Below are 13,655 nucleotides of genomic sequence, written 5' to 3'. Positions count from 1 at the left end.
CACAAACACTCCTCCCCCACACAAATCTAATCCCAGAATTCCCACACCAGCCAGAATTCAGCACAGCCTTTAATTGTACTGGGAGAGAAAACTCAACAGATCTGCAGCCCAGTATGTGATATCCACTTACAGCCTGAGGGACGGAGTCAGCATCTTAAAAAAATAATATTTTGTTGTAGTTAGAATTGTTTGTGAATGTTTTGCAATTATTGCTTTAGCAACACGGTAACCATTAGCCAATAGGCTTTTGAATTTGAATGCCGGAGCCAGAGCAAGGAAGAGTGGCGAGACAGCAAATTAACACTTTACCCCTCAGGCCGGTAAGGAACTCGCTCTGTGCAGCATAATGCGCGCCTGCTGTACAGACAGGTAAGCATAACCTGGTGTTGGCCGCCCCCTGGCGGACCTTTCTGTACACAGCGGATTGACTAGGTCTTTGAATCCTTCAGGCGAGGAATCACTTTTTTTGGACAACACATTTAATCGTTTTATATTTTAAATGCTAATTAAAATCCTCCTAATATATTATATATCAAATCTGAGTTATATACTGTTCAACAATTAAGCAGAATTTGCGTCGTTGTCTCATAAAATTGAAAGAGAATTGAATATTATGATTAAGAAGGTGGGATTGTCGATTATTAATAATAATAATAATAATAATAATAATAATAATTGTTTACACTTATATAGCGATTTTCTGGACACTCCACTCAAAGCGCTTTACAGGTAATGGGGACTCCCCTCCACCACCACCAGTGTGCAGCCCCACCTGGATGATGCGACGGCAGCCATAGTGCGCCAGAACGCTCCCCACACACCAGTTATCAGCGGGGAGGAGAGCAGAGTAATGAAGCCAATTCATAGAGGGGGATTATTAGGAGGCCATGATTGGTAAGGGCCAATGGGAAATTTGGCCAGGACGCCGGGGTTAGACCCCTACTCTTCTCGAGATTAATATCAGGTAACAAGATTAACAGAGGTCGGAGATACATTGGCAGGTTGACGTTCAGATTATTAATCTCAGACTTTATTAATAACAGTATTCTCTTTGGCGCCCACTCGTGGTGACGGTCCGCACATTCGTAGGAACAGCGTTGGTTTACTTCCTGTGTACAGTGGGTTCAGATCAGAGACTAATTTGCTTTCCGATTGTAAGTTTTTAACCCAGTAATTAGTTCTGGGACGTACAGGCGACACATTTTACTACACTGATCGAGCACTGCTTCGTGACACAATAAAACCATTTGAAACTAAAACTTTATTATGGAGACATTGTGATGCAGATCGCGCTCGGTTAGTGAAGGACCCCAGTGACTGCACGCGTCTTTCTCTATGGTTAGTTACTAAACTTGACTGTAGACGAGTCGTTGGGAGGAGAGACTGAATTTCTGTGTGTGAGCCGGTATAGTTTGAGAAAGCGCTTGCTGTCCTGGGCGGTGTGGTCAGAGCGCAGCAGGACGCAGATGCTCGGCGGGCTGGCGTGCCGGTCCGGCTGGGTTCGAGCTTTGGACCGGCTGCTCCTCGGCACAGCCGGGTCACGGCGCTCGGAGCGGGAGGTCAGTGACTGGAGACCCGACTATGCGCCGCCGCGCAGCGAGGAGGCCGGCCTGTACGTGCATGTGAGTACCAGCTCCGGACAGGACAGACCCCACATGCCAGATTCGCTAGCAGAGTCAGTCCGGACACTGAAACAGCATTGTGTGGATCAGTGGCCCAGACAGGGGCTTCTCTCAAGCAGTACTCAGTGGTAAAGTCATTCCATAACAACTCAGAATCCCCAGTTTTAGTGGTGGAATCTAGGAGATTATGCTCAACTCCACTGTCTCTCGCTAGATCAGTCTCAGTAGTTCTGTCCCTCTTTCTCAATAACCCTCCTCTCTCTCCTTCTCCCTGCTCTTCCACGCAGTGGCCTTACTGCCGGAGACGCTGCTCCTACTGCAACTTTAATAAGTACGTGTCCCAGAGGGTGGACCAGCAGGCCATGAGAGACTGCCTGCAGCGAGAGACAGAGACCCTGCTGCATCTTAGCCAGGTGTCCCGGTGAGTCATTCCTCTTTGTCTCTCCTGCCCCCCCGTGTCTCTGTGTCTCTCCTGGCCCTGTGTCACTCCTGCCCCCCTCGTGTCTCTGTGTCTCTCCTGTCCCAGATCTCCACACCTCAGCCCCTGCGGGTGAAGTTCTGACTCCCACTGGGTAGCAGTTTGACCTGCTGCTGCCCCATAACCGTTCTGCTGAAGAAGCGCAGGACCACACGTATAGTTTTGTGTTAACTTCACTTGCACAGCGAAGCAAAAATGAAGTAGCAAATTAAAACAAAATAAGGACAAAGTATTGTATTAATTTCTGCTGAGAGTGAGGACTAAGACTGCATGCAGATTAGAGCTCAGAAAGTTTCTCAGAAGTGGGTGGGGGGTCGAGTTGAGAGTACTGAGTGGCAGCTTTGATTTTTATTCTGTCCCGTTTCTCCTCTCCCTCTTTCTTTTTTAGCATTTCTTCTGTGTTTTTTGGCGGAGGGACTCCAAGCCTCGCCAGGCCTGACACCATTGCTGGTGTCTTGGAAACTGTTGCTAAGTGCACTTCTCTCCCTGGTAACGCAGAGGTCACTCTGGAGGTGAACCCCACCCCTGAGGACGTGGCCAGACTGAGTGAGTTCAGCAGCGCTGGAGTGAACCGCTTCTCCATAGGGGTGCAGGTCAGACAGACTCCTTCACTATCCAGGCAAACAAACCGCACACTGCCGCTGACATACCCTACTGGACCTCAGATTTGCAGCAGTGGACCTGTGTTGTTGTCTTTGCAGTCGTTGCATGATGCAGACCTGGAGCTCCTTGGAAGAGACCACAGTTCCCAGCATGCCCTGCAGGCCCTGGCAGAGGCTCAGCGGCTGTGTCCAGGTCGCGTTTCAGTCGATGTCATTTTCGGGCGCCCAGGCCAGAAGTTGCAATCCTGGGAAAAGGAGCTAGAGGACCTGCTCTTGGTCAGCGATGATCACGTGTCTCTGTATCAGCTGACCCTAGAGAGAGGGACAGCCCTCTTCAAACGGGTACAGCAGAGCGAACTGACCATGCCCAGTGATGATGTCACTGCCCACATGTATGAGGCTGCCAGGAGGATTCTGGGAAAAGCAGGCTTCCTCCAGTATGAGGTGTCAAATTTCACCCGAAATGTGAGTCTGAAAATTTGACCGTTGCATTCCGAATTGAGCAGGTGAGGGCAAACCGAGCTCATAACAACTCAAATGCTTGCCAGTGTCACAGACGTCCACCAAAGGGGGGTTGTGTGAACCGGTTAGCTGATTCTACTGTGTGCTGTGTGTGTTAACCCCCTGCAGGGAGCCATCAGTGTGCACAACCAGGGCTACTGGAGGGCCAGCCAGTACATTGGAGTGGGACCAGGTGAGCACTGAGAGCAGGAGGCTCTGCTTACTGGACGACCCTAATGAAATCTGCTCCTGCTCTCCGGCTCCTGGCCAGTCTGCCCTGAGCCGGGTCACTCCTGGGAGTGCACTCAGCCAGCTGGTGCTTTGCTTTACGATTTTAGCTTCCTCGACTGTGCTTCTGCGTGTGCCAGCTCTCCAAGCGTGTGCCAGCTCTCCCGCTGGAGCGAGGCAACTAATTCTGGAAAGATGATCTCCTGCAGGGGCCCACGGCCGATTCGTCCCCCGCGGGGCAGGGGGCTCCCGGAGGGAGGCTCGGACCCAGACGCTGGAGCCCGATGTGTGGATGAGGGAGGTGCGGCACTGGGGCCATGGGACCCGGCGGAGAGTGGAGCTGAGCACCCTGGGACTGTGAGTGAGCGGCGCTGTGTGGCCGCAGGGCGGGGGGTCGCCTCCAGGGCCAAGTGTGTAAAGACTCGTGACAGGACTAATTCTGCACTTCTGTGAACGGCACACACGTCCAGTTTTAATTCAAGTTCATTTAATTTTTAAACTAAACGCCTCCATAGCTGCCTCTGGAGTAGTGGTGCATAGATCAACAATAAGAAGAACCCTGAGCAGAAATGTCATCTGTGGAAGAGTTTCCAGGTAGAAGCCTCTTCTGTCAAGAAAGGACAAAGCTGCCAGAGAGCACCTGGACAAGCCTGAAGAGTTCTGGAAGTCTGTTCTCTGGACAGATGAGTCCAAAATTGAACTATTTGGGCACAACAAGAGGGCCCATGTTTGGCAAAGAGCCAACACAGCCTACCATCAACAAAACCTTATTCCTACTGTCAAGCATGGTGGTGGGAGTGTCCTTGTATGGGGCTGTTTTTCTAACTCTGGCTCTGAGCAACTTGACATCATTGAGGGAATCATGAATTCTGAGAAATATCAAGGAATTCTTGAGAAGAATGTCATGCCTTCAGTTCAAAAACTCAAGCTGGGTACATAGTGGATGTTTCAACAAGACAACGGTCCTAAACATTCAAGTAAGTCCACTAAAGAGTGGCTTAGGAAGAAGAGGTTCCATGTCCTGGAATAGCCAAGCCAAAGCCCTGACCTGAATCCTATTGAATGCTGTGGCAGGACCTGAAGAGGCTTTTCATGCAAGACATCCTTCAAACCTCACAGAGCTGAAGAGGAGTGGGAAAAAATCCCTCCAGCAAGATGTCAGAGACTGATGATTGGTTATAGGAGGCGACTGTGTGACGTTATTGCTGCTAAAGGAGGTGCCACAAGTTATTTACTCTAACTTTTGCACACAAGAAAATCTGGTGATTTGTTAAATATCACAGTCTAATATTCTGTGACTTCAAATCCCTTTTTGTGTGTGGGAAGTCTTTATTTAATATATTCATTCTATATATTCAGTAAGAGTTCAGGTTCATATAATATCTCTATAATATCTAAAATAATGACCACCTTGAAGGGTTCACAAACTTTCTTGACTGTATTCTCCTGGTTCAACCTGAGCTGCCATATTCATCTTCCTCTATTTGGCAGGACATGCAAATTAAAATGTACATGTACATGGCTTGTGCCATTCTCTAGCATGGACCTGCTGCTCTCAAATGTCTAATCAGGGTTTTTATCTTGAAGCCTGGAAGAGGTGCTGGTGATGGGACTGCGCATGACCGAGGGGGTTCCTCACGAGGTACACCAACTCCTGTCCTGTCCTGCACACTAATGAACGGACTTTCACGGTCTTCCTCATTTGTGTGACACACTGGCCTTGCACACAAAGCAGGCAGCAGCCCCCTAAGTAAAGTACATAAAGTAAATAATTAGCACAAGAGAGCAAGGTACATGCTGGATGCTTGTTAACATTTTAAAAAACTGCTTTCAGAGGTTCCTCCAGCAGGCATGAAGAGAAACTTCCTGATCCTGTTAATGACCCTGACAGTTAATATCATTTGGAGGAGACAGGTCGGGTCTGAGGGTGCTCCTGAGAGAGGCTGAGGTCTGGTGCCCAGTGGTGCTGTCTGTCAGCGTTGGTGAAAACTCACTGCAGCTGTGTTGTGTTACAGAACTGGAGGCAGTTCAGTCCGCTGTGGAGCCTACAAGAGGTAGTGGGACAGTCCCAGGAGGTACAGGAGCTGCTGGAAGGAGGGCTCCTTGTCCTGGATGACAGGTACAAAGTGCGATAGAGTTCTGGGCTCCTCCAGGTTCTTCGGAAAAATTCCAGAAGGTTTTTGGAAGGCCAGTGGAGCTACAGCATTAAAGAAATTCAGAGGTTCATATAATAATGATCTCTCTTCAGAATAAAAAAAAAGTTCCTGACTAAGGTGTCATAAATACTCACCAGAAGAAGTTGTTGACTTGATTGAGTTGTGTCCTGGAAGAAGGTCAGGCTCAGTGTTTTGCTGCTGTCGTGTCTTCTTCACGGCTCGGGTGTGGAGGCAATTAGTCCTTCAGGGGGAACACAAGCAGCTGAAGCTGACGTGTTTGATACCAGACGGTCTGCTGCTGCTGTTCGTGTGGCTGTGAAAGGATCTGTATCAAGGGGGGTGAGAAGCAGGCAGATGAAAGAGGAGACTGATAATGGCCGAGAGCTGCAGTCACGAATCCCTGTCTTTTGTAATTGCCTTGTTTGTGTGAAAGCACAAAAGGAAATAAAGAACTAAAAGACTTCCTGAAAAACAAGAAAAATGGTGAATGCTTATTTTTCAGTCTATTGCTATTTAAGTTTCTTTGCTTGACACCATTCTTATGTTATATGTATGTTTGTATTTTCAAAGTTGTTCTTGCACTTCGCTAGAGGCAGTCCTGATGAGGGGAATGGAGTGCACAGGCAGACAGGTGTAGAATCACAGGGGTCAAATGCCCTAGATGAGCAGGATGGCCTTGTCTTGTTTGTACCCTTTGTTGTCTGTAAGAGACGGCTGGGTGACCTGTGAGCTGAGCTGAGCCTTGAGGGTGCAGGGAGTGCTGCTGCAGAGCCTTGTGGTTTCAGCATTCAGGAGCTGCTGATACTTGTGTGTCACTCAGCACTAGTTACTGATGTTCGAGCTTTGGAAACTTTACTGGAATAGACAGGACATCTAATAATAATGATAATATATGTTTCATGCTTTATCATTTCACAAGAGCTGATATATCTTGTATGTCATAAAACCGCTGTGTGGTTATCGCACTAAGCTGGGTGTCTCTGTTCCCCTCTCTAGAGGGATGCGCTGCTCGTGGGATGGTCTGGCACTCCTGGACAGCCTGCTGCCGACTCTGCTGGTCCAGCTCCATGCACACTTCTCACAACAGGAGGCTGGGCGGCACTGAGGGGGTCAGCAGACGGCATCAGACTGGGCACCTGGACACAGGGGCCTCAGAACTTGCAGTATGCAGCAGTAGAGCGAGTCATGTGTGGGGGGAATGAAGAGAAGCTGGGCTTAACAGGGCAGTACTGTTCTTTTACTGGTGGTTCCTGAGTCTCTGGGATACAGGATCCTCCTGGATCCATCTGTGCTGCAGGCATTGGACGTGAGGAGGACTGGCAGCCTGTCACTGTGACTTCATACGCTGTCGCCTTTTAAAGAAGGCAGTTTTAGTCCTGTTTGTCAGCTTGATCTTATTAATTATTTCTACTTGCTGAATGTTTCAGGCTGATTTCAATCCTTAATGACAATTGTTATGGCAGATTAATTTGACAGTGATCCATTGGAGACTGTTAATGGTTGGTAAATACAGTAATTATTTTTGTGTAATTACATTGCTCTGCAGAACATGACCAGTATAACTGTTCATTAGAATCTTGTGGAATTTGTGTCCTTTCTTCCATAGAAACAGAACAGCACCCATGAGCCTTATCTCTCAGGCTTTAAACCCTGGTGAATTTTTCACCTGTCAGTGTTCCAGCCCCAAACAGACAAATGGGATCCAGACACTGCTGTCCAGCCTGTGGGAAGTGTGAAGCAGCTGGAACAGGCTGCATGCTTAGTGATGTTGCGTGCAAAGCCCCTGTTCCTGAAGGCACCTGGCTGTGAGATGACAGGCTGCGTGCCAGGAGCTGGCGTGTCATTGTTTCTGATCGGTGGGATGGAAAATGCAGCCCCGCAGATAAGCCTGCGCAGCTTGTCAGTCAGTATCACAGCCTTTCAGAGCCACGAGGCCAGCCAGCAGGTGTGCGGTCTGAGCACGGCCTCTCTCTCCAGAGGTGCGCAGCTGCGCTCAGGTGGCATTTAAATGTCATAGAAACAAAGCCGGGAGCTGGCTTTTGGTCTTTCTGTGTAAAGACACAAAACAGAGAGAAGAACTTGCTGCTTGAATTGTGTTTTTAAAGTTATTTGCTTTCAAGGTGAAAATTCCTAAATAATAATAATATAATAAGTTTCACTTACTGTATATAGCGCTTTTCTGGACCCTCCACTCAAAGCGCTTTACAGGTAATGGGGATCCCCTCCACCAGCACCAGTGTGCAGCCCCACCTGGGTGATGCACCAGTCTGCTCCCCACACACCAGCTCTCAGTGGGGAGGAGAGCAGAGTGATGGAGCCAGTTCAGAGAGGGGGGTTATTAGGAGGCCGTGATGGGTAAAGGCCAATGGGAAGTTTGACCAGGAGATGGCCAAGTTACATAATGGAGATGTTCATTGAAATTTGATTACACTTAATTGGAAAAACATCTGATTTCTGTTTTCTCAGAAAAGAACGTCTTTCCTGGCACACATTTCTGGACCAAACAGCTGCTGTGTGTGTGATTTAAAACAGTGACAGGATCTGTTGGAATATGTAAACCTAGAGGTTGTGAGCTTCACAGTTAATAGAATGTGAAGGGTATCAGTGTAAATGATGCACTCCATTCCAAGCACTTTATCTCTCATTAGGTAACCATTAAATTACAAACGGTGATAGTTCACTCCCCTGACAGCTTAGTAAAAATGATGGTTTGTGCTGTTCTGAGATTACAGTAGAGCATATCAGAGAGCCTTCATTTCCAGCAGAGGCACTTTTAATAAATTCTTTTTTCCAGCTGGTTCAACTCTTGCTCTTCGGCTCTCCTGCAGCATTTTTACATTCTTTTAACTTCTTGTTTATGTAACATTCCCACAGAGAGATTTCAAGGGATTTAATTTGCCCTGATAAGTGGGAACAGTACACAAGGAAATCATTCAGGGTTTGTAATCCTTGATCCTGATGTTTTCATGCACAAATCAGTCGATTGTACAGAGCAAAGGAGACCCTGCAGAGGAGCTCCTGTGCACAAAAGCATCAACAGTAAAGCTTGCCTGGGTCTCCTTGCTCTGCCCTCAGCGCCGCTCTCCGCAGTGCTGTGCAGACACGTGAGGGAAGAGTGGCCTGGCACAGGTCTGTCCCTCACGCTGCAGTGTGCGCTGTGCAGGGGGCCCCCCGTCTCCCCGCGGGGTCACCTGACTCCTGCTCACTCGGCTCTGCTGTGTGTCATCCTCAGAGCTGCCAGCTGCCTGGACTGCTCGTGCCTGACAGGCTTCAATCACACTACAATGATTTTTTGTTGTTGTTCTTCGCAATTTTTTTCCCATTCTGGTCCATTTTAATGTGGTGTAGTAAACTGGGTAAACATCAAGAGTATAGCCAGTTCTTCAGTGAGCAGTGTATCATAGCCTTCAGAGTGACAATAATCAGAGCACTGTTATTTGCACTTAGTCACACAAATAAGCAAACGGCCCAAGCTGTTATTTTGGTAATGTGCACGTTTCAGCAGCTAGAGCCAGAGGCAAAGCCACAGTGTGGTCATCTTGACAAACAGAGCAGCACATTCACGTGCACACCTGGCTCTCGGCTCCGAGAGAACACGGACAGATCATTGCCCTCTGTCCCAGCTTTCCACCCTGAATACCGCAGGAGTGTCGCAGCCTGCATCCGACGTGGGACAGGATCTTAGATGAAACAATGCAAAACCCTAAACCTTTCATCCTCTTAGTGTAGCAGGGACTGCCGGTGTGGTGGGAAGTTCAGTGGAAGTGCAGGGTGCTGGATCAGCCCTCGTGTCTGTGGTGCCTCACGCTCTTGTGTCCCCTGCAGCAGCAGCTGTAGCACAATACACATTTCACAGCTAATGGTTCCAATTAAGCCTTTTTTCTTCTTCGCACGTGGCACGTGCTTGTTTTTTTCGGAACATCATGCACTGAGGGCTCTCTGTCCCACTTCACTCTGAGCTGGTTGTGGCTCTTCAGGTGGTGTGTGAGCCATCCTCCTGCGTCCGGGTAAAAACACGAGATACGTGAGACAGGAGACAGGAGACAGGAGAGGGCTTGCAGCCTCCTGACAGTCCTGCATGTGAGTCAATCAAAACAATAAGTGAGCTAATCAGAGTGACTCAGGTCTGTAATCAGGTGCTGTTTTTGTTGTGGTCCTTGTTCGTGGGTAATTGGTGAAAGCTGAACGTATTCAGAGTGTGACAGAGGACATTATTCCCTGACATTTCTATTCGTCTACTATGAATATCAGCCTCTTCTATGTCTTCCGGAAGCCTTTTGTGGTGCCCCAAGGCTGAGATGCCCAATGCTGTTGTTTGTGTGCTCAGGTTTGTCTTACCAATTTGCACAGTAAGCCCCTGTTATTAATGGCAATGGAGTGTTTACACACTTCTATATTATGGGAGAGAGATTCAGATTGAGTTGTTAGCAGGACCATTAAAACCAGTAACCTGGACTGGATGCCGGTTTACCTCAGGGCACACACACACACACACAAGCACATAGAGGTACTGTAGTTTAGAGTCACTAACCCAGCGACAATGTTTGGTGGGAGGAAGCTGGAGCACCTGGACAAAACCCACGTGAACGCATGCAGAACATGCAGACTCCACACAGAAGGAGCCTCAGCCCAGACCTCCACGCCATCGTGCCACCAAACAGCCAGCATGTCCCGGCAGTGTGGGTCGAGCGCAGTAATGCAAAGAGCCTGTTGGCATGTGCTCCACTTTGCTGTGAACAAGGGCTGTGAGTTACCTAACGGGAATTGGGAAGGAAGCAAACCACAAGAGCTGAGAGGTCAGAGGTGCTGAGGAGACACTGGCATGCAGGCAGGGACGGCGCAGTCGTGCAGACAGTCTGGCAGGAGGAAGAGAGAAGATGAGAGAGACGGTGGCGATGACAGTAGGTGAGAAATTGGGGTGTTGAACTAGATGAATGAAGTAATGGGGCACCAGTGGATGGACTGGAGTGACGAAGTCGAATAAGACTGGTCGGGCCTCACTTCTCTGCACAGCACAGTCCCGGAGAAAAGTCACCTCCGGCACTGCTGTGTGAATCCTCTTCCAGCTCCCACTCTTGGCTCAGTAGCCCTACTTTCTTCCTGTTTCCATGAATGGACTCGGAATACAAGAACCGTTTCTATAGAAAAGTAAATTTAGCTGCCGTGGGCTCCTTTCCGCTGTAATCAGGAGGTTTTTCAGGAGGCGTTTGCCTTTTCATCTGCTCTGCAATAATTCCCACTTTCATGTTGAGTGAAGACAGTTGTCTTTTGAAGTCTGTTCCAAGCGCACCCCTCCCCCATTTGCCCCAGCCTCATTGCAAACACCGTCTCCTTTCCCCCCTTCTTGATGCACATGCCCCTTAGGGTCTATCCAGACCCTTCATCGGGAGTGAGCGAATGTCCTTTCTTCCCGTCTGCTCCTGAGCGGCCTCCACCGGGATCAACAGCTTGTTTCCAGTTTGGGAGGTGGGGTGATGGAAGGGCGCTGAGTAGTTATGGGGTCAGCAGACTAACCTTTCCCATCCCAAGCAGAAACATCCTTCTGTAGGGCTAAAGCCTTTAAGCCTTTACTACAGACATGTTTTTTTCAGTTAAGTGTGAGGTTTTGACAGCACCTGTGTTGATGTGTGCTGTTGTAGGTTATGTAGTTGTGCTCTTTCTCTTTATAGCCAGGGATCAGCCTGGGCATTGCCACGCCCTTAACAACAGCTAAATGACTGACCCGATTACTTAATTACCTAATTAGCCCGGTGATGATCTCTCCAATTATGAAGGGCTTGGAAAAGAGAGTCTAGGATGTCGATTTCCGATAAAGACCCTAATTTACAGTTTCAGTGGAGTGAAGGAGGAGCAATCAAATTTCAATATTTTTTTATTAAAATATTAAAAAGTTGTATATTTACATATTCACATTCATTTAGTACATTCGTGAGTTTTTACAGGCTTAAGGGGACTCGCCGTGGCCTTCCTGTCTGTATGTTGCAGGTACAACCAGTTCCCCGCAGCCCACAGCCGCAGACAGGAGCGCCGGCGACTCGTATTTACATGAAAAATAGTTCTATCATTAAAAATAAAAAATCCAATATTAAGAGCATAATCAATTTATTCTAGAGTAAAGAAATAACTTATATCGAAGTTACAGGTTCTATTTTACTGAATATTACATTTCTCGAGAGTCTTGCTTCTTTTCCTGATCGGACTGGGTCCCAAGACCTGTCGGAGGTCGGTGCTGAAGCTGGGGCGCCGCGCCAGCGGGTAGACCGCCCCGTACGGCGCCTCTCCGGCCCTGTTCTCCTTGCCCCCTCGCCGAGCCGAGCGCAGCGCCTGGTACGACCGGATGGAGATCTTGCGGTGCTGAGAGGGGCCGGTTTCGGTGGGAAGCCCGCCCCTCTCCGCCAGGGTCCGGAACATCTCCTCCAGGTTCGTGCCGTCCTTCGCCGAGGTCTCGAAGAAGGCGCGGCCCCGCAGCGCCCGGCACACCTCGGCGCGGGTGGCGGCGCGCCGGTGCGGCTCCAGATCTATCTTGTTCCCGCAGATCACTGTAGGGACGCACACGCTCTCCTTGGATTTCAGCAGCTTGGTCTTCGCCTCCACGATCTCGACCGCTAGAGACCGCACTTCCTCCAAGGACCCCCGGTCGTCCACGCTGAACACCAGAAGAAAAATGTCCCCTGCAAATGAAGAGGGATCAGATTAGTAAATGGGTGATACTCTTTAAAAATATGCAATATTACCTTAAATTAGCCGCTTCTAACCGTTTGTTCTAATCTATTGTCTGTTTTTGATCTATGTGCTGTGCTTGGGGAGGCTAAGAGGCCGATGAGGATGTCTCGACCCCCGGTTCTCCAGAGTTAAAGCTTGATTTGCTCAGACTAACAGAAGGCATCGCCGTCACTCGGCAGCCTCCAGCCGCGGCCGGGAGGCAAGTGGGGGGCCTGTGGACTCATCCCACACACCTGTCAGGATGGACAGCCTCCTCTTGGCGGGGAAGCCCCTCTCTCCAGACGCGTCCAGGATGTCCAGCTGGTAGGTCTCCCCCCGGATCTGGTACAGCTTCCTGTGGAAGTCCTCCGCCGTGGGCACGTAGCGCTCCTCGAAGCTCTCCCGGAGGAATCTCCGGACGATCGAGGTCTTGCCCACCCTCGGGGCGCCCAGCACCACGATGCGGCGGCAGTTGTGCGGCTTGACCGAGCGCAGCAGCTCCAGGCGGGGGTCCGGCTCCGGCAGCTTGGGGAAGAGCTGAGCCCGCAGCTCCGCCGCCGCCGCCAGCTGCCCGTAGGGAGACCTCTTGCAGGGGAAGGGGTCGGAGGAGGGATACCGGTTGCCCGTGCTGGCCGACCGCACAACTCGAGCCTTCCTCTCCTGGTGCCGCCACTGCGATGTGACCGTCTTGATAATCCCCATGCCTGCTTTGGAAATGGTACCCAAGTTGCCGGGGACCTTGAACCCAGCCGCGGCCGGGTGCTCCGTGCTGTTTCTGTAATCCAGACGCCTCTCTGCGGCCCCGCCGCACGTGCCCGTGTTGCCCAGGAGCACGGCCGCCTGTCCGCCGGCCAGGAGCGGGAGCCGGACACCAGGAGGGTCATTCCCCGTCCGGTCCACACAGGAGCACAGCGCCTCGGCTCTGCCTGCCAAGGGGAAGCGAGCCCGCTCCGCCGTTAACAAATCCATTCCCTGCTTTTACAAAGGCACCACCGTCGGTCTGGGCTGTGCTGTGCGAAACGCCAGGCTGGCGCTGGTTGCAGCGCTGTAGTGCAGGAGGCTTGTGTAAGTTTCCCGGTGTCTCCGTGTTCTGTCAGGCACCGGGTGAGCTCTGTACCTCTATATATACCGCCGCCCGCGCAGCAGCGTCACGCAATTCTGCACAGTTCCTGGCCGGCTGATGACAGACAGGGATCGAAGCCAGAGCTCCCGGCTCACGAGAGAGCGATCTGTTGACAAGCAGGACAAAGTGTGTCCGTTTCGACTGCTGATCACGTGGCCGAACTGTGCTCTAGGGACATCAAGAAAACTGCCAACAAGAGGAGACCATTTGGACAGTGTAGCGCGTTTGGCTTTTAATAGCTAA

The 13,655-nt window shown here is 50.1% G+C and overlaps 2 protein-coding genes across 4 annotated transcripts; one reads left to right on the top strand and one right to left on the bottom strand.

Annotated features, from left to right (window-relative positions):
- Positions 1-1,101: 1,101 nt before the first annotated feature.
- rsad1 (radical S-adenosyl methionine domain containing 1) lies at positions 1,102-7,160 on the top strand. Of its 3 annotated transcripts, none has more exons than XM_088928243.1 (9): positions 1,102-1,338; positions 1,910-2,043; positions 2,489-2,693; positions 2,802-3,167; positions 3,333-3,396; positions 3,641-3,788; positions 5,019-5,073; positions 5,447-5,550; positions 6,584-7,160. In XM_088928243.1, the coding sequence occupies exons 1-9, from the start codon at positions 1,336-1,338 to the stop codon at positions 6,690-6,692; spliced, it is 1,188 nt and encodes a 395-aa protein (XP_088784369.1). In that variant the 5' UTR covers positions 1,102-1,335; the 3' UTR covers positions 6,693-7,160. The 3 variants fall into 3 exon arrangements, 2 of the variants coding, with proteins under 2 accessions (XP_088784369.1, XP_088784368.1); XM_088928242.1 differs by having other exon boundaries at positions 1,102-1,622; XR_016093781.1 differs by lacking the exon at positions 5,019-5,073 and having other exon boundaries at positions 1,102-1,622.
- A 4,283-nt stretch (positions 7,161-11,443) lies between these two features.
- Positions 11,444-13,389, bottom strand: rasd2a (RASD family member 2a). Its single transcript, XM_088927478.1, has 2 exons — positions 12,544-13,389; positions 11,444-12,258 (listed from the first exon to the last, which is right to left on the bottom strand). Exons 1-2 carry the CDS (start codon positions 13,256-13,258, stop codon positions 11,738-11,740), a joined length of 1,236 nt encoding a protein of 411 aa, XP_088783604.1. The 5' UTR covers positions 13,259-13,389; the 3' UTR covers positions 11,444-11,737.
- Positions 13,390-13,655: the final 266 nt, after the last annotated feature.

Source organism: Atractosteus spatula, chromosome 11, assembly GCF_055471065.1.
Source record: "Atractosteus spatula isolate fAtrSpa1 chromosome 11, fAtrSpa1.hap1, whole genome shotgun sequence".
NCBI classification, from domain to species: Eukaryota; Metazoa; Chordata; class Actinopteri; order Semionotiformes; family Lepisosteidae; genus Atractosteus; species Atractosteus spatula.
This window is presented reverse-complemented; position numbering and strand designations above follow the sequence as displayed.